The 24,768-nt window shown below is 69.6% G+C and overlaps 2 protein-coding genes across 2 annotated transcripts; both read right to left on the bottom strand.

Moving 5' to 3' along the window:
• Positions 1–585: 585 nt before the first annotated feature.
• On the bottom strand, positions 586–21,747 carry L1CAM (L1 cell adhesion molecule). Its single transcript, XM_064475459.1, is given in 29 exon segments — positions 586–1,578; positions 1,580–1,733; positions 3,221–3,232; positions 3,417–3,489; positions 3,785–3,916; positions 4,737–4,904; positions 5,662–5,784; positions 6,026–6,199; positions 6,993–7,115; positions 7,430–7,655; positions 7,774–7,892; positions 8,442–8,667; positions 9,138–9,208; positions 9,803–10,000; positions 10,294–10,395; positions 10,632–10,756; positions 10,833–10,992; positions 11,768–11,934; positions 12,015–12,126; positions 12,760–12,903; positions 13,577–13,708; positions 15,225–15,409; positions 15,548–15,659; positions 16,414–16,584; positions 17,066–17,188; positions 17,682–17,869; positions 17,947–18,052; positions 18,773–18,879; positions 21,668–21,747. Coding segments are annotated over 29 exon segments (3,846 nt in total). The 5' UTR covers positions 21,718–21,747; the 3' UTR covers positions 586–1,515.
• A 958-nt stretch (positions 21,748–22,705) lies between these two features.
• On the bottom strand, positions 22,706–24,581 carry SSR4 (signal sequence receptor subunit 4). Its single transcript, XM_064475518.1, has 6 exons — positions 24,425–24,581; positions 24,096–24,214; positions 23,949–24,023; positions 23,787–23,876; positions 23,606–23,671; positions 22,706–23,191 (listed from the first exon to the last, which is right to left on the bottom strand). The coding sequence occupies exons 1-6, from the start codon at positions 24,477–24,479 to the stop codon at positions 23,087–23,089; spliced, it is 510 nt and encodes a 169-aa protein (XP_064331588.1). The 5' UTR covers positions 24,480–24,581; the 3' UTR covers positions 22,706–23,086.
• Between the last annotated feature and the right edge of the window lie 187 nt (positions 24,582–24,768).

The raw sequence follows: 24,768 nt of genomic DNA, 5'->3' as shown, positions 1-24,768 counted from the left end.
TCCCTCACAGCCCCCTACGACCCTCCTGCACCCCCATAGCCCCCTTAATGAGCCTCTATAGCCCCTATAGGAGTCCTTATACGTTTATGTGCTCCTATAGCCCCCCCGGGCCTGTAGCCCCCCCCCCATTATAGATCTCTTCCCAGTCGCTATAGGCCCGCACACGCCTTTACAGGCCCCTATAGACCCTTCCCGCCCCCCAGCCCCCTACAGCCGCCGCCAGGATCTATAGGCCCCCAGCCCCTATAGAGCAGCCCCCACAGGCGCCCTCCCGGCAGTTCCTCCTTTATTTCAGCCGCGGGGGGGGGGGGGGGGGGGAGGGGGGGGGTCCCCCGATTTCGCTCCATTTGGTTTGGGGGGCGGCGGGGGGGGGGGACGGGACGTACAGTCCGTATAGGGGCGGGGTGGGGGGCACGCAGGGGGGCTCAGCTGCCATTTTGGGGCCGTTTGGGCCTTTTCCGCTTCTTTTCCCGAGGGGGGGGCGGGGGGGCACCGCGGGGGGGGGGGGGGGGGCTAACGCAGCTACGACACCAGCGCACGGGGGGGCCGGGGGGGCTGGGGGGCGCGGGGGGGGGGGCGGGGGTGCAGAGCCCCCCGGGGGCGGGGGGGGCCCGTCGGCTCGTGTGAGAGTTGCCAAGGCCGCGCCGTGAGATGCATTCAGAGATGGGGGGGGGGCGTCGGGGCCCCCCCAAACCCCGAGGAGTCGGGGGGCCCCTGAAGAGTTAGTGGAGGGGGGGGGGGCTGGAATCGGGGGGGGCCAAATCCCCCCCCCCCCCCCCCCAATTTGGTCTAAAGAGAACCCAGGCGTCCGGGCCCCCCGACAGCCGGGGCTGGCCTGGGGGGGCCTTCGTTTTTTGGCTAAGTCCAACGGGGGTCCCCTCCCCCCCCCCGCTGCGAGGCGCATTTTGGGGGTGCCCCCCCCCGCAGCCCCAGCGCCCCCCCATTGCACGGGGGGGAGGGGGGGAGCACTTAGGGTTCCCCCCCTTTGGCAGTTTTGGGGAGGCCCTTAATTGGGATGTGGGGAGGGGGACTCCCTTGGCTTGGGGGGGTCTGGGGGTCCCCCTTCCGCTTGGGGTGTCCCGCTTTGCTGGGGGGTCGCCAGTGCCATGGGGGGGGTCCCCAGCTCAGTGGGAGCACCCCCAGTGCCGGGGGGGGGTCCCCAGTACCGGGGGGGCTCCCTCAGTGCCAGGGGGTTCCCCAGCCCAGTGGGAGCACCCCCAGTGCCGGGGGGGGTCTCCAGTACCGGGGGGGCTCCCTCAGTGCCATGGGGGGTTCCCCAGCCGAGTGGGGGTGCCCCCAGTGCCGTGGGGGTTCCCAGCTGAGTGGGGGCTCCCTCAGTGCCATGGGGGGGTCCCCAGCCGAGTGGGGGTGCCCCCAGGGTGATGGGGGTTCCCCAGCCGAGTGGGGGCTCCCTCAGTGCCATGGGGGTTCCCCAGCCGAGTGGGGGCGCCCCCAGTGCCCTGGGGGGGTTCCCAGCTCAGTGGGAGCACCCCCAGGGCCGTGGGGGGTCCCCGGCTAGTCGAGGGGGGGCGCGGCGGAGGGGCTGGCGGGGCCGGAGCTGCCGGCGGCGGTGCCGCGGGGCGCCGCTGTACTGCCCGATGAAGGAGCCGTCCTCGTTGAACTGCACGTCGGCGCTGCCGCCGTACCCCGCCAGGCTGTCGTCGCTGCCCAGCGCCGCCCCGGCCGCGCCCAGCGACCGCCCCGAGCTCCCCGAGGCCTTCTCCTCGCCGTCGCTGCGCCGGCACGGGCACCGTCACCGGCACCGGCACGGGCACCGGCACGGGCACCGTGCCACCGCTGCCCCACCGCCGCCACCGCGCCATCACCAGCGCTCCATCACCATCAACACCCCGCCACCACCAACAGCCCATCGCCGCCACCCGCCCCATCACCCGCCCCATCACCGCCACCGGCCATCGACACCCCGGCACCGCCACCACCAACACCCCGTCACCACCAGCGCTCCATCACCATCAACACCCCGCCACCACCAACAGCCCATCGCCGCCACCGCCCCATCACCGCCACCGCCATCGACACCCCGGCACCGCCACCACCAACACCCCGTCGCCACCAGCGCTCCATCACCATCAACACCCCATCACCACCAATACCCCATCGCCGCCGCCACCCCCATCACCACCACCACCCCCCCAACCCCATCGCCACCACCCCCACCACCACCCCATCGCTGCCACCACCTCTGCCTCACCACCACCCCCACCACCACCCCATCGCCACCACCACCACCGCCTCACCACCACCACCACCACCACCAACACCCCATCGCCGCCACCACCCCTGCCTCACCACCACCCCCATCAACACCCCATCGCCGCCACCACCACCACCTCACACCACCCACATCAACACACCCATCACCGCCACCACCACCGCCTCACCACCACCCCCACCACCACCCCATCGCCACCACCACCACCGCCTCACCACCACCACCACCACCACCAACACCCCATCGCCGCCACCACCCCTGCCTCACCACCACCCACATCAACACCCCATTCGCCGCCACCACCACCCACCGCCTCACCACCACCCCCACCACCACCCCATCGCCACCACCACCGCCTCACCACCACCCCCCATCAACACCCCATCGCCACCACCACCACCACCTCACCACCACCCCCACCACCACCCCATCGCCGCCACCACCACCACCTCACCACCACCCCCATCAACACCCCATCGCCACCACCACCACCACCCCATTGCCGCACCACCCCTGCCTCACCACCACCCACATCAACACCCCATCGCCGCACCACCCCTGCCTCACCACCACCCCCATCAACACCCCATCGCCACCACCACCCCTGCCTCACCACCACCCCCATCAACACCCCATCGCCGCACCACCCCTGCCTCACCACCACCCACATCAACACCCCATCACCACCACCACCCCCCCAACCCCATCACCACCCCCACCACCACCCCCCCACCGCCGCCGCCGCCCCCCACCGCGCCGGGGGACACGGGGACGGGGCGGGACAGGCCGCGTGAGCAGCAGCTGCGAGGGGGACGCGCGCACATGCACGAAGCCCCCCCCCCCCGCCCCATCCTCGCACAGGGAGCCGTGCCCAGGCCTCCCCCTGCCCCACCGAGGGACCCCGGCATCTGGCAGCCCCCCAGGGGTCCAGTGCCACCCCCGCCACCCCGCGGGCTCCGGCAGCCCCCCAGGGGACCCCCCCCTTACCTCTCCAGGGACCTGCGTTAGCCGGGGCGGCAGCGGGGGGAGAGAGTGTGTCACGGGGGGGTGAGGGGGGCAAAAGCGAGGAGGGGGGAGAGCTGAAGCCCCGCCCCTGGGGGCAATTAGCAGCGGGGGACCATTAAGGAGGAGGCGAGCAATTAGTGAGGGGGGGTAATTAGTGAGGGGGCGCCCCCTCCCTCACCTGTACTCCCCGAAGGTCTCGTCCTTCATGGGCCGGGCCTCCGAGTCCACCTGCGTGTCCTCCTTGTCCTTCACTGAGGGGGGGGCACGGCTCGGTTCGGGGGGGGGGCCGGGACCCCCAGGGCCCCCCCCCAGACTCCCTCAAGTCTTGGGGACCCCTCCACCCCGCCCAGGGCCCCCCCTAAAGCCTTGGAGCCCCCCCACCCCAAACCTCCCACTGATGCCTCCCACAAATTAGGGACCCCCCTCCCCAAGCCTTGGGAACCCCCCAACTTAGGACCTCCCCGGAACCTGGCGGACCCCTCCCATAGCCCCGCGGGCATACCAGGGCAGCCTGTGGGGGGGGGCCTGGGGGGGCTCTGGGCTCACCCGAATACTTGCCCCCCTTGCTGCGCTTGATGAAGCAGAGGATGAGGAGGAGGAGGAGCAGCAGCACCACGGCGCTGACGAAGCCGATGAACCAGCCCTCGGTGGCGAAGCCGCCCGCGGGGCTCGGCACCACTGGGGGGGCGCGGGGGGGGTCAGTGCGGGAAAGGGGGGAGCCAGCTTCAGGGACACCCCCCCAAGCACCCCCTGAAGCACCCCCCGCTGGGGAAGGAGCAGTTTTGGGGGGGTTCCCTGTGCACTGGTGGGGACTGCGGGGGTCCCCCAGGGGAAAAGGGGGTTTCAGGGGGCTCTGCAGGGGTGTTTCAGGGGTCCCCCCGGGGGAAAGGGGGTTTCAATGGGCTCTGGAGGGGTTTCAGGGGTCCTCTGGGCAGAAGAGGGGGCTTCAGGGGGGCTCTGGAGGGGTTTCAGGGGTCCCCTGGGCAGAAGAGGGGGCTTCAGGGGGGCTCTGGAGGGGTTTCAGGGCTCCCCTGGGCAGAAGAGGGTGCTTCAGGGGGGCTCTGGAGGGGTTTCAGGGGTCCCCTGGGCAGAAGAGGGGGCTTCAGGGGGGCTCTGGAGGGGTTTCAGGGGTCCCCTGGGCAGAAGAGGGGGCTTCAGGGGGGCTCTGGAGGGGTTTCAGGAGTGCCCCCAGGGGGAGAAATGGGATTTCAGGGGGCTCTGGAGGGTTTATGGGGTCCCCCCAGGGGGTAAAGTTGGTTTCAGGCCCCCCTGGGGAGAAATGGGGGGCTCTGGAGGCCTTTCAGGCTTTCCCCTGGCGGGAAAAGGGGGTTTCGAGGTTACCCGAGGCGGTTTCAGGGATCCCCCGTGGGGGAAGGCAGTTTCGGGGGTGCCCTTGGGGGGAAAAGGGGGTTTCGAGGCGCCCCGACATGACTGGGGGTGTCCGGGGGGTCGGCTGGGGGGAAGGCGGCTTCGCGCCGGGGGGTGCGGCGGGACTCACGGGTGCCGTTGGTCTGCACCTCGCTCTCCCAGAAGGCGACGCGCTCGCCCGAGTGGTTGCGCCCCACGAACTGGACGCGGTAGGAGGTGCCGGGGCGCAGGTCCCCCAGGCGGTACAGCCCCAGCGAGGAGTTGGTGTGCCCCGAGGTGCGCCAGGGCTCCTTCGCCGCTGGGGGGGGCGGGGGTCACCGGCTGCGGGAGACCCCCACGCCCACCCGCGCCTGCCCCGGCCCCAGAGCCCCCCAGAGCCCCCCGCACCCCCCCAGCCCCTCTTCTCCTGGGATGTCCTATGCCCTGTCCCCTCCCCCAACATACCCAGAGGCTCCCCCAGATCCCCTGTGGGACCTCCCCACCCCCCCATTCCCCCACCCTGCTGCCATCATCAGCCAAGGACTCCCCAGCACCCCCCATGGCAACCCCCCAGAGCCTATTCCGTCCCCACGCCACCTCTCCCCACTCAGGACCCCCCAAGCCCCCGTCCCAGCACCCCCCATGGCAACCCCCCAGAGCCTATTCCCCCTCCACGCCACCTCTCCCCACTCAGGACCCCCCCAGCCCCCGTCCCAGCACCCCCCATGGGACCCCCCCCAGAGCCTATTCCCCCTCCACGCCACCTCTCCCCACTCAGGACCCCCCCAGCCCCCGTCCCAGCACCCCCCGTGGCACCCCCCAGAGCCTATTCCCCCTCCACGCCACCTCTCCCCACTCAGGACCCCCCAAGCCCCCGTCCCAGCACCCCCCATGGGACCCCCCCAGAGCCTATTCCGTCCCCACGCCACCTCTCCCCACTCAGGACCCCCCAGCCCCCGTCCCAGCACCCCCCATGGCACCCCCCCCAGAGCCTATTCCCCCTCCACGCCACCTCTCCCCACTCAGGACCCCCCAGCACCCCCCCAGCCCCTCCAGTCCCAGCGGGCCCCCCTTACCGGTTTTGCTCATGTACCGGACCTCAAACTCGATGTTGGCCTGGGGGTGGGCGAGGGTCCAGTGCAGGACGGTGAAGTCCTCCCCCACCTCGCCCACCACCACGCGCCCCAGCACCGGCAGCACTGCGGGGAGGGGGGGGTAGGAGGGGGGGGCTCAGCAAAAACGGTGGCATTTTGGGACCCCCCCCACCGGGGTGTCTCAGGGTCCCCCTTGGGGTTCTCAGAGCCCCCCACCCCAGGGTGCCTCAGGGCCCCGGGGCGGTTTCGGGGCCACCACCGCGGTGGTCCCCGAGCGCCGCCGCGGGGGTGCCGGCGCGGCGGGTGGGGCTCGGGGCTGCGGCCCCCCGGGTGTGGGGGTACGCACCGGGCTCGGGGAGCAGGCTGCCCTGGCGCAGCAGGGCCGGGCCGGGCCCCAGGCGGGTCAGGGCGCGCAGGGCGAAGCGGTAGCGGGCGCGGGGGGCCAGGCGCCCCAGGGTGGTGTTGAGGGTCCCGGCGGGGAAGGAGATCTCGTAGGGCAGCCCCCCCTCCGTCTGGTTCACTGCGGGGCAGCCTCAGCACCCCACCCCACACACCCCCCACCCCGCAGCCCCAAACATCCCCTGTGGCCCCCGAAACACCCGCCGTGGCTACCAAACACCCCCCCCACAGCCCCCCAAACACCCACCATGGCTCCCACACAACCCTGCAGCCCCCCAAACAACCCCCATGGCTCCCAAACACCCCAATGGCCCCCACACGCCCCCCATGGCCCCGCCACACCACCCACAGCCCCCCCAAACACCCACCATGGCTCCCACACAACCCTGCAGTCCCCACACACCCCCGCAGCCCCCCCAGACACCCACCATGGCTCCCACACAACCCCCGCAGCCCCCCAAACACCCACCATGGCTCCCACACAACCCTGCAGTCCCCACGCACCCCCCGCAGCCCCCCAAACACCCGCCATAGCTCCCAAACACCCCCCATGCTCCCACACACCCCCACAGCCCCCCCAAACACCTGCCGTGGCTCCCAAACACCCCCCATGGCCCCCACACTCCACCCGCAGCCCCCCCAAACACCTGCCGTAGCTCCCACACAACCCCGTGGCCCCCCCAAACAACCCCCTCATCCCTACAGACACCCCCTGTGGCCCCCCAGACATGCCCCATGGCTCCCAAACACCCCCAAACCCTTCCTGGCCCCCCCCTCATGCCCCCCCCCATGTGCCTACCCATATTCTCCCAATGTCCCCTGAAGCCCCCCCAGACTCACACATACCACCCCCCCCAGAATCCCCAAGTACCCCCCGTGCTCCCAGAGCCCCCCCAGTGCCCCCAGTAGCGGACCCTGGTGGTACTGGAGCAGGAAGCCGGTGAGGACGCCGTTGGGGTGCCGTGGGCGCTTCCACTCCAGGGCCAGGGTCGTCTCACCCACGCGCTCCACGTGCAGCTCCTCGGGGGGGCCCGGCACTGGGGGGTGGGGAAGCATCAGGGACCCCCAAGCCCCACACTGGGGAGTGTGGGGGGCAGAGGGCACCCCCAAAATGTGAGAGGAGACAACGATACTGGGACAGCGGGGAGCTAGGAGGGTGTTGAGGGAAGTCCGGAGGGTGTTGGGGGCTTCCCAGGGGTCTTTGGGGGGTCCACAGGGGTACTGGGGGGTCCCCTGGGCAAGGCCATGGGTCCCCAGGATGGAGTTTGGGGCTGTCAGGGGCAGCTGGGGGGCCTTGGAGGTTGTTGGGGGTCCCCTCCACTGGGCTGGGGGGCTCCAGGAGGGGCCTCACCTCCCTCGGGGGTGTCGAAGCGGATCTCGTCGCTGGGGGGGCCGTCCCCCCGCCCGTTGAAGACGACGACCTGGAGGCGGTAGCGGCTCCAGGGGCGCAGCCCCCCCAGCAGCACCCCGCTGGCCTCGCCGAGCACCGTCAGCACCCCGGGGTGCACGCCGGGGGGGGCGGCGGGGGCCTGCCGGCGCACCCGCTCCCCCACCCAGCCCTCGCGCCAGTACAGCACCTGGGGTGGGAGTGGGGGGCACGTCAGGCAGTGGGGAACCCCCCCACGCTGCCTCGGCGCCCCCAAACCGCCCCTAAAACCCCCAGCCCCGCCGTACCCCCAACCCTGCCCCCCTTACCCGAAATCCCCGGAGGTGCCCACGCAGGTCTCGGGGGGTCCCCGCCAGGCTCCAGCGCACCCGCACGCTGGTGCTGTTCAGGATCTCCACCCCCACATTTTCGGGGTACACCAGTGGCACTGGAGAGGGGGATCATCAGTGTGAGCCCCCCAAACCACACACTGGGGGGGTGCAAACCCCCGCAGGACCCCCCAATATGGGCCTCCCCTGAGAGACCCCTGGATAGAGGCCCCTCAAAATGAGGAGCCTCCAATCTCACCCTTAATATGTTAGTCCCACAGGGGACCCCCAAAATGTACCCCTAGATCTGGGTCTCCCACTCTGTGACTCCCTGCAGCCCAGATTCGGGGTCCCCCCACCCTGGGGTCTCTCAGCACCCCCAATTCTGAGAATCACCACCCACCCCGGAGTCTCTCCACCCCCAGAATTGGGGACCCCTGCCTTGGTGTCTCTCAGCACCCCTAGATTTGGGGTCTCCCCAAATTTGGGTCTTGCCACCCCCTGATTTGGGTCCTCCCCCACTGGGGGTCTCCCAGCACCCCCAGGTTTGGAGCCCACCTACCTTGGGGTCTCTCTGCATCCCCAGATTTGGGGCCCTCCCCCCCGAGGGTCCCTGCCCACACAGGTGCCCCCCACCCGCACGGGGGGTTTGGTGGTCCCCGACTCACGGTCCTCTCCCGAGTAGCCGACGATGACGGGGGGCTCGGGGCCCTTCCCGGCGTCATTGACCGCCTGCACGCGGATCTCGTAGGGGCTGAAGGTGGGGGTGCCCCCCACCACGACGGGGGGGCCCCCCACCGTCTCCTCGCGCCAGCGGCCCAGCGCCGGCTCCAGCGCCCGCCACTGCACCCGGTACCGCACCTCGGCCGCGTTCCACTCCCCCGGCGCCAGCGGCTGCGGGCAGGGCCTCAGCACCCCGAACCCCAACCCCCCCGGCCCCCCAAACCCGCTCGGGCCTGGCGGGACCCCCCAGCTCCCCCATGACACAGGGACCCCCCCCCCCCAAACCTGCCCCACATCCCCCAGAACCTGGCCTGACACAGAGGACCCCCCCGACACCAGCCCTGGGCCTCTCTGACCCCCCCAAACGAGCCCTAAGTGAAGGGACACCCCCCCCCAAACCCCCCCCCACTACCCCAAACCTGCTCTGAGCCCACCCAAGTACCCCAGAGTCCCCCAAGTCTTCCCTGGGACCCCCAGAGCCCCCCAACTCACCCCAAGTCCCCTCCCAACTTGCCCCACATCTTCCCAACCCTCCCCAACCTGCTCCAGCCCCCCTCCAATCTCCCCCAAAGCCCCACTGTCCCCCAGCCCCCCAGGCTGGGCTCCCCATGCCCCCCCAGCTCCCCACAGCCCCCTGGTACCTGCCAGGTGATGACCAGGTTGTTGGTCTCGTTGCCTTCACCCTTGACTCCCCCAGGGTTGCGCTCGGGGGCTGGGGGGAGAAATCAAGGCTCAGAGACCCCCCACCAAATTCCTACAGACCCTTTGGGGGGCCTCAGAGACACCCCCCAACCCCTTTGGGTGGTCAGTACTGGTTGGATGTGGGATATCGAGGCGTGGGGATAGCGTTTAGGGTCCCCCTGGGGGATCTGGGGTCCCTTTGGGGGGGTTCATGGTGCCCAGGAGCATTTGTGGGGTGTCTTACCTGGGGGGATGGGGGACAAAGGGGTTTTGGGGTCCCCAGGGTGCCTGGAAGGCACTTACCTGCCAGGGGGTGACAATGGGGCTCGGGGGGTGGGTTGGTGGCCCCCAGGCAGAATTTGGGGGCACTCACCGGAGGGGGGGGGGTGGAGATGGGGGTGTTGGGGTCCCGGGGGGGGCACTCACCGGCAGGGGGGTGGAGATGGGGGTGTTGGGGTCCCGGGGGGGGCACTCACCGGCAGGGGGGTGGAGATGGGGGTGTTGGGGTCCCGGGGGGGGCACTCACCGGCAGGGGGGTGGAGATGGGGGTGTTGGGGTCCCGGGGGGGCTCTCACCGGCAGGGGGGTGGAGATGGGGGTGTTGGGGTCCCGGGGGGGGCACTCACCGGCAGGGGGGGTGGAGATGGGGGCGCTGGGGGCGCTGGGCTCCCCCCGGCCGTAGGCGTTGGCCGCCAGCACCCGGAAACGGTAGCGGCCGTAGGGCGAGAGGGTGAGGGGGGCCCAGGGCTGCTCCCCCGGCACCGTCAGCCGCTCCACGAAGCGCCCGGGTGTGAAGATGCCCTCCTCCTCCTCCACCACGAACTCTGGGGAGGTGGGTTAGGGGTGTCCCCAAATCCTCACCATCTCTGCCCTCCTCCTCCTCCTCCAGCCCTGACACCCCAGGACCCTCCCTGAACGCCAGGAGAGCCCTGAAACCCTCTGGTTCCCCCAAACCCCTCAACCCCCACCCATGACTTCCAAACCACCCCAAGACCCTACCCCCCCACCCAGACCCTCCTCAGCTCCCAACAGCCTCAAACTCCCCCCCTGTCACCTCCAGATCTCCCTCAGTCCCACCCTGGAGACCCCCAGGAGCCCCCCCTAGATCCCCTCTTACTCTCCACGGGGCTGTTGTGCTCGTCGCCCGGGGTCCAGGTGAGCCGGACCTGGCGCTCGCCCACCTCCAGCACCTGCAGCTCCCGCACAGGGCCCGGCCGGCCTGGGGGGGCCGGAGCAGTTAGTGGGGGGCAGTGGGGCACATCTGGGGGAACTGGGGAAGAACTGGGACCACTGGGGCAGAACTGGGGGTAACAGAGGCGTAGCCAGGGCAGAACTGGGGTAAATGGAGGCAGAACCAGGGCAGACCCAGCCATGGGCGCAGCGGCACCCCGGGAGGATTTGGGGGGCCCCCACAGCAGGGTCCCACACCCTCTCCAGGGTTTAGGGGGGACTCACCCACGACGCGGAGCTGCGCCTCGGCCTCGACGGCGTCCAGGAGGGTCCAGGCGCGGCAGGAGAAGGTCCCCTGGTCAGCATAGTCCACCCCGGCCACCGTCAGCGTGTCCCCGGTCAGTGAGTACCTGCAGGGAGGGGGTGGGCGCCATCAGCCGCCCTGGGGGGCCACAGGGACCCCCCAGACCCCCCCAGACCCCTCACTTGTCGCTGTCGGCCGTCTCACGCAGCAGCTGCCCGTCCCTGCGCCACTCGAGGCCGCGGGGGGCCAGCCCGGGGTCGAAGGCGGCCACGCAGCGGAAGGTCACCGTCTCCCCTTTCTTCGCCGTCGTGCTCTGGGGGGGCACCTCGATCCGCGTCGCCGCTGCCACCGGTGGCAAAGGGTTAATGAGGCGGGGGGGCAAGGGGTGCCGGGAAGGACTTGGGGGAGCCCTGGAGTGCTCTGGGGGTCCCAGGAAAAATCTGGGGGAAACTCAGGGGTCTCTGAGGGTCCCAGGAGGTATCTGGGAGGGCTCAGGGGGGTCCCAATAAGAATATAGGAGTCTCAGGAAGGATTTGGGGGGCACAAGAGGGCTCTTGGGGGTGCCAGGAAGGATCTCGGGTGACTCTAGGAGATCCCAGAAGAGACCTGGGGGGGCTGGAGGATCCCAGGAAGGATTTGGGGGACCCTGGAGGGTTCTTGGGGGGCCCCAAGAAAGACATGGAGGGCCTGAAGGGGCTGGGGGGGGAGGCTCAGGAAGGATGTGGGGGTCTCAGGAAGGATGTAGGAGCCTCAGGAAGGATTTGGATGGCACAGGAGGGCTTGGGGGGGTCCCAGGAGACTCTGGTGCATCCCAGGAAGGATTTAGGGATCCCTGGGAGGGTCTGGGGAGAACTGGGAAGGGTCTGGGGGAGAAGGAAGAGCTCTGAGAGGCCCCCCAAAAGGATTTAGGGTTCCCTGGGAGGCTCTGGAGAGTCGTAAGAAGGGTCTGGGCGAGACTGGAGAGCTCTGGGAGGGCCCATGAAGGATTTAGGGGGTCCCTGTGGGGGCTCAGAGGGATCCCAGGAAGGATTTGGGTGTCTCAAAGGTGCTCCAGGGCAATACGGGGCATTCCAGGGAGTCACCAAGTGACCTGGGCAGTCCTGGGGGGTCCCGGTACCTTTGACATCGAGGTGGGCGACGACGCTGGCGTTGCTGTGGGCGTTGTGGGCCTGGCAGATGAGGGGGCCCCCGTCCCCCCGCGCCACCGGGCCCAGCCGCAGGGTCCCGTTGGTGAAGACGAAGGCCCGGTCGTCCTGCAGGGCCGGCTCCAGCCCTGGCGTCAGCCTGGTGGGGAGGGGGGCAGAGGGTCGGGGAGGCACCGGGGGTCCCGGGGGCCTGGGAGTGGGCCGGGGGGGTGGTCTTACCACTCGACGGTGGGCGCAGGGGCCCCGAAGGCCCGGCAGTGCAGGAACACTGTCTGGTTCTCCACCACCGCGTACGGGGTCTCATCCGGCGTCAGGATCTTCACCGGCAGCTCTAGGGGGGGTGCGGGGCAGTGAATGGGGTGCCCGCCCCCCCCCGAGCCCCCCAGCATCCCCCCCTTCCCTCCCAGGACATGGAGGCAGCCCGGGCCGTCGCCATGGCAACAGGTACCCCCGGTTGCCAGAGGCGGCCATCGCCATGGCGACAGCTGCCCAGCAGGGTTGCTGTGGGAGCAGCGATTGATAAGGCTGGTTGCCATAGCAACCATCTCCCGGCTGGGTTGCCATGGTGACGGGTAGGTGAGGGGCCTGTTGCCCGGTTGCCGTGGCAATGGAGGGGGTTGCTATGGGGCGGGGTGGGGTGGGGGGAGCACCATCGCCGTGGGGCTGGTTGCTAAGGGGTTGCCAGGGAAGGGTGTCACCCGAGGACGGTTGCTGGGGGGGATGGTTGCTGGGGAGACCCGGTTGCCATGGGGATGTGGTTGCCGTGGGGGAACCGCATCCGTGGCCGGGGAACACCATCACGCGGGGATGCCGTCGCCGCGGGGACGGTTGCCAGGGGCAGCCTGTTGCTGTAGGGATGCGGTTGCCCGGGGGATCCGGCTGCGGGGGGATGGGGGTGCCCGGGGAGGGGTTCCCAGTGGCCGGCGGGGGGTTCCCAGTGCCCAGGACCCCCCTCCCCACGCACCCACGACGTAGACGAAGGCGTTGGCCAACAGGCGCCCGTGGCGGTTGTGGGCCTCGCACTGGGCCACCAGCGTGTCGTTGGGCTCCAGGCGGGACAGCACCAGCGCCCCGTCCCGCACCGCCCGCCGGCCGGCCCCCGGCACCTCTGCAACGGGCGGGGGTGAGGGCACCCGCGGGACCCCAGCACCCCCTGGGGACCCCCACTGCCCCCGGGGATACCCGGCCGCCCCCCGGGGACACCCACACACCCCCAGTGGGACACCCGCACACCCCCGGGGACCCCCGGCATCCCCCCTGGGACAGCCATACACCCCCACTGGGGACACCGAGCACCCCCAGGACCCCCAGCACCCTCCCGGGGACCCCTACACACCCCCTGGGGACCCCCTCCTCCTCCAGGGACACCCAGCACCCCCCTAAGGACCCCCACCACCTCCCTGGGGACTCTCCCACACCCACAGGGACCCCAACACCCCCGCAGGGACCCACGCCCCCCACAGGGACCCCCACACTTTCCCCCACAGACCCCCACATGCCCTCTGGGACCTCCACCACCTTCCTGGGGATGTCCAGCCACCCCCTGAGACCCCAACACCCTCACAGGAACCCCAATATCTTCCAGAGAGCCCCCAAACCTCCCAGGGACCCCCCCCCAGAGACCCCTACACCCCTCTCCAGCCTCCAGGGACCCCAATAACCCCACCCCAAAAAGCCAGAGGCACCCAAAGGGCCTCGATCCCTGACCCCAGGGCCTCGACGCACCCCTCCAGCCCCCGCGACCCCCCAGGACCCCGCCACCCCCCGAGGCGCCCCCCTACCCTCGATGGGGACCCCATTGAGGCGCCAGGTGACGTGGGGCCGGGGCTTGCCCTCCACCACACAGTCCAGCCGTGCCGTCTCACCGGGGCCGAAGACCCCACTCTGGGGGCGTCGCACCCAGTACGGGGCCGCTGGTGGGGTGGGGTGTGTCAGGGACCCCCCGCTGCCCCCCGGCTCCCCCAGACCTGCCCCACTGCCTCCCAGTATCTCCCACTGCCCACCCCAGCAGATCCTGCTTGCCCCTGGTCCGAAGCCCAGTGCCCCCCAGTGCCACCCCAATGCCTCCCATTGTCTCCCCACTGTTCCCAGTGCCCCCCCCAGAAGATCCCAGTGTCTCCAGCACCCACCCCGGTGTCTCCCAGTGCTCCTAGCTTCCACCCCTGTGCCTCCCAGCATCCCCAGTGTTCCTCTGTGCCTGCTAGCACCTCCCAGCACCCACACCAGTGCCCCCCCAGTGTCCCCAGTACCCATGCCAGCGGTTCCCCAGTAGTCCCAGTGCCTCCCAGCCACCCGCAGTCCCAATCCCAGTGCCTCTGCCCACTTCCCAGTGCCCCAGCACCTACCTGAGCAGGTCCCAGTGCCTCTCAGTGCCCCTATCTCCCACCCCAGTGCCCCCAGCTCCCACCCCAGCAGGCCCCAGCACCCCCAGCACCCACCCCAGCAGGTCCCAGCACCCCCAGCACACCCAGCACCCACCCCAGCAGGTCCCAGCACACCCAGCACCCACCCTAGCAGGTCCCAGCACACCCAGCACCCACCCTAGCAGGTCCCAGCACCCCCAGCTCCCACCCCAGCGCCCCCAGCTCCCACCCCAGCGGGTCCCAGCACCCCCAGCCCCCACACCAGCGCCCCCAGCACTCCCAGCTCCCACACCAGGGGGTCCCAGCACCTCTAGCTCCCACCCCAGGGCCCTGAGCTCCCACCCCAGTGCCCCCAGCACTCCCAGCTCCCACACCAGCACCCCCAGCTCCTGCCCCAGTGCCCCCAGCACTCCCAGCTCCCACCCCAGTGCCCCCAGCACTCCCAGCTCCCACACCAGCAGGTCCCAGCATCCCCAGCTCCCACCCCAGCGCCCCCAGCACTCCCAGCTCCCACACCAGCGGGTCCCAGCACCTCCAGCTCCCACCCCAGCGCCCCCAGCTCCCACACCAGCGGGTCCCAGCACCTCCAGCTCCCACCCCAGCACCCCCAGCTCCCACCCCAGCGCCCCCAGCACCCCCAGCTCCCACACCAGCGGGTCCCAGCACCTCTAGCTCCCACCCCAGTACCCCCAGCTCCCACCCCAGCACCCCCAGCTCCCACCCCAGCGCCCCCAGCACCCCCAGCTCCCACCCCAGCGGGTCCCAGCACCTCCAGCTCCCACCCCAGCGCCCCCAGCTCCCACCCCAGCGCCCCCAGCACCCCCAGCTCCCACCCCAGCACCCCCAGCTCCCACCCCAGCGCCCCCAGCACCCCCAGCTCCCACCCCAGCGGGTCCCAGCACTCCCAGCTCCCACCCCAGCACCCCCAGCACCCCCAGCTCCCACCCCAGCAGGTCCCAGCTCCCACCCCAGTGCCCCAGCACTCCCAGCTCCCATGCCAGTGGGTCCCAGCACCCCAGCTCCCCCAGCACCCTCCCCAGCGGGTCCCAGCACCCCCGCGCCGTACCCTCGACAGTGACGAGGTGGCTGTGGCGCGCCTGGCCCTGGCTGTTCTCGGCCACGCACTCGTACTCGCCGTCGTCCGCCTCCTCCACCGCCCGCAGCCGCAGCGTCTTGTTGAAGTTCTCCAGCGAGGCCCGGCCCCGCGGCAGGGGCCCGTTCAGCCGCTGCCACCGCACCGCCGGCGTGGGGCTGGGGGCCCGCGTCACCAGGGGGGCCGGGACCCCCCCCCAGGCCCCAGGCCGGCCCCGGCATCCCCCCCAGCCCTGCCTCGGCACCCCAGGGACCCTCCCCATCACCCCCAGCCCCCCCAGGCCCCCCCAGACTCACAGCCCCTCGGCAATGCACTCGAGGATGAGGGTGCCCCCACGCAGGGCAACGTGGGGGGGCTGCGGGTCCTGGGGTACCACGAGCCGGGGTCGGCGAGACTGCACCGAGTTACCTGGGGGGGGGAAAGGGGTTGGTGGTGGCAGGGGGCACTCCCAGAGACGCCCCCATACACCAAGGGACCACCCCCAAGCCCCAGGGATATCCCGTACACCAACAGTCCCCCTCACCAGCCCCAAGGCCCCTCCCCATATTTCTGAGGACCACCCCCGGGCCCTCTTTGTACCCATAAGGACCCCCTATTCACCAAAGGACACCCCAAGAGGCCCCCTCATACTCCCAAGGAACCCCCCAGGGTCCCCTTGTACTCCCAAAGACCCCCTCACGCATGAAGGAACCCCCCCAGAGCTCCAGGGATGCCCCATATGCCAGCAGCCCCCTCCCAAGCCCTCCATACTCCCAGTGACCCCCTCATGCACCAAGGGACCCCAGAGAGAACCCCCCCAGTGCATCCTCCAAAGAAGGGGGGGTCTCCAGGGGGCTTTTTGAAGGGGGGCCCCAAGGTGGGGCAGCTCTGGGGGATTGAGGGGGGAGAACCCAAAGTGGGGTCATCTCTGGGGGGCCTCCATGGTTTGGGGGGGCTTCTGCTGGATGGGGCAGTTTTATGGGTGCTGGGGTGCCATAGGAGAGTTTTAGGGGGGATTTTAAGGTGGGGTCCCCTGGAAAGGGTGCCATAAAAGTGATTTGGGGGGCTGCCATAGGAATGACTCGGGGGGTTAGAGGGTCCCTAGGGGAGCTGGGTTGCGGGGAGGCTCCAGGGGCAATTCCGGGGGTGGTGGGGGAAGCTGGGGTCCTGCACCCCCACGCACTGGGGGCGACGCGGAGGTCGAGGGGCTCCTTCTGGATGATGGTGCGGGGCCCCAGGTAGTGTGCGTGGCAGATGTAGTCGGGGTGGCTGTCGCCCACCAGCGTGTTGGCGAAGTAGAGGAATCCGTCCTGCCCCATGCTCACCCGCGCGTCCTGCGCAATGTGCACGATGCCTGGGGGGCACACGGGGCGTGTCAGGGGGTCCCCACTGCGCCAGGCCCCCGCCCTGCCCATGGGGGGGCAGGGAGTGGGGAAACAGTGGGGTCCGGGGTGCAACAGGGTGCTGGGAGGGTGATGGGGTGCAGCGGGGGTCAAGGGGAGCCAGGGGATTATTGGGGGGCAAGGGGTATCAGGACCCCAGGGGTGATGTGGAGTTGGGGGGGTGCAATGGGGTTGGGGAGTGCAATGGGGTGCAGGGGGAAGCAGGGAGATCCCAGATGCTATGGGGTGTCACAGGGGTTATGGGGGGGGGTGTGTGTGTCCCTTGGGGTTTGGGTGGTCACAGGGTGATCGGGGGGCCCCAGGGGTGCAAAGAGGATTATGGGGGTGCCAGAGCAGTATGGGGGTGCAGCAGTGTGAGGGGATAGGGGGTGCAGGGGGAACCACGTGCAAGGGGTGCAAGATCAGCCCGCATCCACGCTGGGGGTTGCTCACGGCTGTTGAGCCAGTAGATCTTGGGGGGCACGGCACTCTTGGGGGGGTCACAGGGCAGCACCACGGGGTCCCCCTCCTCCACCTCCACCGGCGTCACCTTCTCCTTGGGCCACTGCGGCGTGTCTGGGGACCACAACGGCTGGGGGGGCACCGGCGTCCAGGGGGAACCCCCAAACCAGCCAGGGATCCCCGGGTCTGGGGAGGCTCCCCCTGCCCCCCCCAAACAAGCCATGGACCCCCACATCCAGGGGTTCCCCCTGCCCCCCCAAACCAGCCAGGGGCCCCAGCACCTGGGCTTTGGGTGAGGGATCATGGCAGGGAAATCAGGGTGAGAGGGGATCTACGAGGACCCTGTGGGATCTGGGGGCTCCCAGGGGGATTTTAGGGCACCCCCACGGGGCTCTGGGGGGATTTTAGTGGACCATCAGGGAGGTCTGGGGGGATTTAGAGGATCCCAGAGCAGCTTTTGGGGATTCGGGGGGGTTTAGGGGACTGCCAGGGCTGGTTTTGGGTCACCCAGGGGGGATTTGGAGGGGCCCAGGAGGGGGTGGCGGCTGCCCAGGGGGACGCCGGGGGGCCCTGGGGTGCCCGGGGGGTGTGGGGGTCCCCCTCTCACTCTCGGCGATGACGCGGGCCTCGAGGGAGAGCGCGGTGCCCAGGGCGTTGGCGGCGAAGCAGCGGTACCGGCCCTGCAGGCGTCCAGCCAGGCTGGCGTTGATGACCAGGGTCCCCGCGCCCGGGGCCACCGTCACCCCAGGGTGCTCCTCGGGGATGAAGGGCTCGTCCTCCCGTGTCCAGCGGTACCTGCGGGTGGGGCGTCACCGTCACTGGGGGGGGGGGGACGCGGGGGGGGACACTCGGGGCGTGGGGGGGACACTCACTGGACCGGGGGGTTGCCGGTGGCGGCACATTTGAGGACGACGTCATCGCTGGGGAAGACGACGAGCTGCTCCGGGGGCTGCTCTGTCAGCTCGGGGGGCTGCAGGACTGGGGGGGGGGGTCATGTCAGCGGGTGGGACCCCCGGTGACACTCCAGGACCCCCCCAGGGTCCTCATAGTGCCCTCAGGATCTCCCCCCCTCCAGGGACCCCTCCCCAGAACCACAGGGACCCCCACAGGGACCCCAGGAGCCCCCCCAAAGACACCTGGGGACCCCAGACCCCCAACAGACTACCTGGACACCCTCCAGGGATGCCATGAAGACCCTTCTGGATGCTGGACAACACCCTGGCGATCTCAGACTCCCCTGGAGAACCCAGAAACCCTCCCCAGGCCCCACAGAGACACCCAGGGTCCTCAGAACCACCCAGAGGCCCCCCCAAGACACACCCCCCGGGACCCCAGAACCACCCAGAACCCCCCTGCGACGCCCCCAGACTCACGCTCGTGCAGACCATCTGCACCATCCCGGGGGGCAAGGGGGAGGGAGAGACACAGCAGTGAGCGGGGGGCTCCCCCCGGGTGCGTGGGGCCACAAGGCCCTCATCAGCGGCCGTGCGAGGGGTCCTCGTGCGAGGGGTCCTCGTGCGAGGGGGGCAAATGTGCAAGGGGCTGAGCGTGCAAGGGGTCATCGTGCAAGCGGCTGAGCGTGCAAGGGGCTGTCGTGCACTGTGGGGTGAGCGTGCAAGGGGTCGTCGTGCAAAGGCGCAGGTGGCCCTCGTGCAAGCGGCCCTCGTGCAAGCGTGCAAGACCCCCCGCCCCACTCACACTCCGGGGGGATGGTGATGGCGGCGCCGGGCCCCCCCAGCACCAGCAGCAGGAGGAGGCCGAGCCCCCGGGGCAGAGCCATGGCCGGGGCGGGCGGCAGCGGGGGCCTGGGGAGGGGGGGACACACACACGGGGTCACTGGGGGGACCCCGGCTTCGGGGAGCGGGGGGTGGGGTGTCAGCCTCCCCCGGGGGAGCCAGGCGTCCGGGACAGCCCCCCCCCCCCCCCCCCAAGCTCCATTGTGTGGCGGCCACCGCCTCCCCTCCCCCCCCACGGATGCGCCCGTTACCATGGCAACGGCTAATGAGGGAACCTGTCACCTTGGCTCGGGACCCAGGCGTCCGAGCGACCCCCCCCAGCACCCCCCTCCGTCCCTCCCTCCCTCCCTCCCCTCCCCCTCCCGCAGGGGACGCAGGCGTCCGAGGGCCCGCCCTCCCCCTCCTTCAGCACCCTGGACAGGGCACCCAGGCGTCCGGGACAGCCCCGCCCCCCCCCCCGGGGGGACCCAGGCGTCCGGGACAGCCCCGCCCCCCCCCGGGGGGACCCAGGCGTCCGGCCCCCCCGGGATGGGCCCCGGGGCGGAAGCGGGGGCGGCCCCGGCGGGAACAAGGGTCCCTTGTTGACCCCGCATTCCTTGGGGTGGGGGGGGCGGGGGGGGTTGGGAGGGACCGGGCTATGACACACACCCCCCCCCCCCAGGCACCCACCCCCCCAGGCGGGGACCCAGGCGTCCGGGTGCTGCAGGTGGGGGGAGGGGCGGGCCCGAGGCACCTGTAGGGAAATGACCGGGATCGGGGCGGGGGGACACGTGTGACCCCCCCCAAAGGGATCCAGGCGGCCGGGCCCCCCCAGCCCCACGGCATCCTCCAGCCCCGGGGCCCGTCACGGCGGCGGGGGGCGGCCGTGGGGGGCAGCTGTCACGGCCGGTGACATCGTGTGCCGTGTCCCCCCCTCCCCGCACACGCGTGTGCTGCACACGGGCCCACCCCCATCCCCCATCGCCCCCCCCCCCCCGCCGGCCCCACCCATCTGTTGGACGCGGGCCGGGATCCTATGGAGACCCTATAGAGCCCACCCCCGAGCCCCTTGGCCTCTTAGGGACCCTATGGAGATCCTACAGAGCTTCCCCAGAGGTCCCTGTCCCCATAGGGACCCCATAGAGACTCTATAGAGCCCCCCAGCCCCATGGAACACCCGTGGAGACCCTATAAAGCCGCCCAACAGAGCTCCCTGGCCCTACAGACACCCTATAGAGTCCCCCAACAGAGCCCTCTGGCTCCATAGAAACCCTACAGAGCCCCAAACAGAGCTCCCTGGCCCCATAGAGCCCCACAGCAGACAGCAGGGACCCCCACCCAGAAGCAACTGGCCCCATAGGGATACCCTCACCCCCCTCCCTGCTCGGCTTCAGCCCCATAAAGACCCCCTCGACCCCCACCCCCCCCAGCCACGGCCCCTCAGAGCCCATGTAGGGCCCCTTTACCTCAGCCCACCCTCACAGAGCCTCCTCCCCACAGGCACCCCACTGCCTCAGCCCGGACCCACAGGGACCCTATAAAGCCACCTTTACCTCAGCCCGGACCCACAGGGACCCTATAAAGCCACCTTTACCTCAGCCCGGACCCATAGGGACTCTGTAGAGCCACCTTTACCTCAGCCCGGACCCATAGGGACCCTATAAAGCCACCTTTACCTCAGCCCTGGCCCCTCAGCACCGCCCACCCCAGGGAGCTGCAGCCCCTCCAAGCTTCCCGCCTCGGGGAGGACCCCAGAACCCGCTCCCTACAGAGCCCCCCTCGCCTCAGCCCAGCCCTATAGAGACCCTGTGGAACCACTTTTACCTCAGCCCAGCCCCATAAACATCCTATAGAGCCACCTTTCCCTCATTCCCGGCCCCATCGAGTCCCTATAGAACCACTTTTACCTCAGCCCAGCCCCATAAACATCCCATAGAGCCACCTTTCCCTCATTCCCGGCCCCATCGAGACCCTATAGAACCACTTTTACCTTAGCCCAGCCCCATAAACATCCTACAGAGCCACCTTTCCCTCATTCCCGGCCCCATCGAGACCCTATAGAACCACTTTTACCTCAGCCCAGCCCCATAAACATCCCATAGAGCCACCTTTACTTCATTCCCGGCCCCATCGAGACCCTATAGAACCACTTTTACCTTAGCCCAGCCCCATAAACATCCTACAGAGCCACCTTTACCTCACTCCCGGCCCCATCGAGACCCTATAGAACCACTTTTACCTCAGCCCAGCCCCATAAACATCCCATAGAGCCACCTTTACTTCATTCCCGGCCCCATCGAGACCCTATAGAACCACTTTTACCTTAGCCCAGCCCCATAAACATCCTACAGAGCCACCTTTACCTCACTCCCGGCCCCATCGAGACCCTATAGAACCACTTTTACCTCAGCCCAGCCCGATAAACATGCTATAGAAACACCTTCCCCTCAGCCCATCCCCACATACACCCTACAGAGCCACCTTTTTACCTCACTCCCGGCCCCATCGAGACCCTATAGACCCACTTTTAGCTCAGCCCAGCCCCATAAACATCCTCTGGAACCACCTTCCCCTCAGCCCATCCCCACACACACCCTACAGAGCCACCTTTTTACCTCACTCCCGGCCCCATCGAGACCCTATGGAACCACTTTTACCTCAGCCCAGCCCCACAAACATCCTCTGGAACCACCTTCCCCTCAGCCCATCCCCACGCACACCCTACAGAGCCACCTCTCCCTCAGCCCCGGCCCCTCCGCCCTTCCCGCCCCACGGAGCCGCAGCCCCTCAGCGCGGCCCCAGCCCGGCCCAGCCCCGCCGGGGTCCCCCCGCGGCAGCCCCCCGGCTCAGCGCCCCCCGGCTCAGCCCCCGGCCCTACCTGCTCGCACCGCTCCCAGCTCGGGGCTGCGGCTGCCGCGGGGCTGACATAATCCGCCCGCAGGCCCCGCCCCCCGCCGGGACGGCCACGCCCCCCTCACCGCCCCGGACACGCCCCCCGGACACACCCCGAGCCATCAGTGGGGCGGGGGCGCCCGGACCCCTGGGTCCCCCCCCGGAGGGGGTGTGGGGTCCAGACCCCGAGAGGCGGGGAGTAGGGTGGGGTTGAGACCCCCCGGAGGCCTGGGCCCCCCCGGGGGGTGGGGGTGTGTGTGGTAATGGGAGACCCCCTGATGCTTTGGTCCCCTGTGGGGGGGAGGGGGGAGCCCCCCCAGATGCCTGGGTCCCCCATGAGGGTGAACAGGAGTCCCCCCGGATGCCTGGGTCCCCCATGAGGGTGAACAGGAGACCCCCATGACACCTGGGTCCCCATTGAGGGGAACACGAGCCCCCCCCAGATGCCTGGGTCCCTTTTGGGGGAGGGGGAAGCCCCCCCCCCCCCCCCCCGGACACCTGGGTCCCTTCTGGGGGGATGGGATCCCACCCTGGACACCTGGGTCCCCATTAGGGGGAACAGGAGCTCCCCCCAGATGCCTGGGTCCCTTTTGGGGGATGGGATCGCCCCCTGGTGCCTGGGTCCGTGTTGGGGGAAGGGGGAGCCCCCCCAGACACCTGGGTCCCCTCCCAGACACTGACCCCCCACTCCCACTCTTTCCCGGCAGTCAGACCCTGGCAGCCACCCAGGGGATGATGGGAAACACACACCCACCCACCCCCCCGCGGGAGGAGCCAGGAATGGGGTGGAGGGGGGCTCACCCCCCCTCCAGGGGACCGAGGCATCTGGGTGGCCCCCCATAAACAGGACCCAGGAACCCCCAACCTGCCCACTCCCCCTGGCATGAGATCAGTCCGCTTTGTCACTGGTGACATCACCCGTGTCTGGAGCTGGGCGTGATGTCATCAGCCAGCAGGGAACAGCCCAGACGCCCGAAGCCCTGCTGGGATAGGGGGTGGGACCCCCAAAACAGACACAGGGAGATGGGAGGGAGATGTTTATTGAGGCACAGCCAATGGGGAGGCGGCCTTGGGGACGCTCCCTGGGCAGGAATCGTGGGGAGACCCTCAAGACCCCCAATTGTGGGGGCTAAGGGTAGCCTCCCCCAGTCTCGGGGCTCCCCCGTGCTGAGGACATCCCAAACTCAGGAGTGGCTCCCCCATTTTTGAGGCCCAGCCCCAACCAGCCATTCCCATTTGGGGGGGGTCCTTCAGCCCCACCCCAGAGCACCCCCACTTTTGAGGGCCACCCCAAAGCATTTTTTCTGGCATGGGAGGGGTGGGGGCAGTTTTAGGGGTGCCCCGCTCCCCCCAGGACTTGTGTAGCCCCTTGAGGGGCGGTGTTTGGGGGTCACTTTTGGGGGGCCTACGCCTGGATGCTGCTCTTGGTGCTGAACGCCAGGTAATAGACGACGAGGCCAATGGCGGCTGCCACCACCTCCGTTGACACCCAGGGACCATTCCAGGCGCCCTGCCGAGATGATGGGAGGGTCACTACTGCCCCCCAAACCTCCTCAGCACCCCCCAAACCCCCAGGGGTGTGCCCAAACCCCGCAGGGTTCCAGGAGCTACACACCCATCCTCAAAATCTGCCCCACAATCCCAGTGATGCCCTGCCCCCCACCCCCAAACACCCCCCTCAAGACCCTGGGGAACCCCTACCCCCCCAGGACCCCCAAACCCCCCTTCCAAGAGGAGAAGCAGCCCCAGCACCCCACCCCAGCAACGCCCTTGGGTCATCTAAAGACTCTTGAAGATATCTAAGTCACCCCAGTTTCTGCCCAAAACCCTGTGTGCGCTCCCAGTCCCCTCCCACATGCAGACAGAGCTGTTGCAAAGGACATCCCCAGATCCATGGGGGACCCCCAAACTACCCCCTACTCACCCGATGGTCCACGTTGACGGTGAAGAGGGGCCGGATGCGAGAGACATCCTCATTATTGCGCTGAGCCTGGGAATGTGGGATGGGGAGAGGGAGAGAAAAGGGGGTTCAGAGCTAGGCTGGGGGCACCACACGGGGACCCCAGCTACGGGGGGACCCTAGCCACAGGGCAGGGAGGACCCACCTTGCGTAAGGCACTGTATGACTCCTCATCAAAGAACTTCACCTCGTAGGTGCCCGACTGAGCGCTGCGGTGCTCCAGGCTCCAGGAGACCTACAGGGATAAGAGGAGGATGCTGAACCCCCAAACCCCGCCGCAACCCCTCCCCGGGGACCCCGACCTCACCTGGTAGCGCCCCACGTCCTGCCCCCGGGTGACAGGGAACTGCTTCCCGTTGACGTCGGCGTAGAGGACCACATTCTGCGGGGAAAGGGCGGCAGTGAGATGCAAGGGGGCAACCCCAGCACCGCCCCCCACGCCACGGGGACTCACCTGGGCGCCGTTCTTGCAGGCCAGCGAGATCTCCACCACGAAGACGCTCTCGGAGGAGATGACGGCATCCGAGGTGGTGTAGTACGAGGGCACGATGGTGGGCTCGGGGCACGGCTCGCCTGCGGGGGGCCGTCAGGACCGCGATGTGCCTCAGGAGCTCCCACCCCCCGGCCCCTCACAGACCCTAGGATTCCCCCCCCATCACGGCCCCTCACAGACCCCGGGACCCCCCTCAGCCCCTCACAGGCCCAGGGACCGGCCCCCCGCGACTCTCCCAGGCCCCGGGTGTCCCGGGACGGCCCACCCCGGCCCGCCAGGCCCGCCCGTACCTGCGGCACCGAGCACCACCGCCAAGAGACCGACTAGGACCACCAGGACCGCCATGGCTGCCTCCAGCACCGCCCTCCCACCACGGACCCTTTCCCGACGGCCAATCAGCGACGCCACCCGCCGCCGCCGCGCCCAATCAGCCCCCGGGGGAGGGCCGCCCCGCGCCCTGCGGCCAATGAAAAGCGCTCTTTTCCCTTCGCGGGCGCCCGCCCTGAGCTCGACGTGGCCCTCCTGTCGCTGCTTGGTGGCGGGGCCAAGAGGTGCGCATGCGCAGAGCCGGCGGCGGCCGGACAAAATGGCCACTGCGACTTATGTGGCGCGGGGAGGCGGTGCCAGGAAAGGC

The sequence above is a fragment of the Phalacrocorax carbo genome, chromosome 29 (genome assembly GCF_963921805.1).
Source record: "Phalacrocorax carbo chromosome 29, bPhaCar2.1, whole genome shotgun sequence".
Lineage (NCBI taxonomy): Eukaryota > Metazoa > Chordata > Aves > Suliformes > Phalacrocoracidae > Phalacrocorax > Phalacrocorax carbo.
This window is presented reverse-complemented; position numbering and strand designations above follow the sequence as displayed.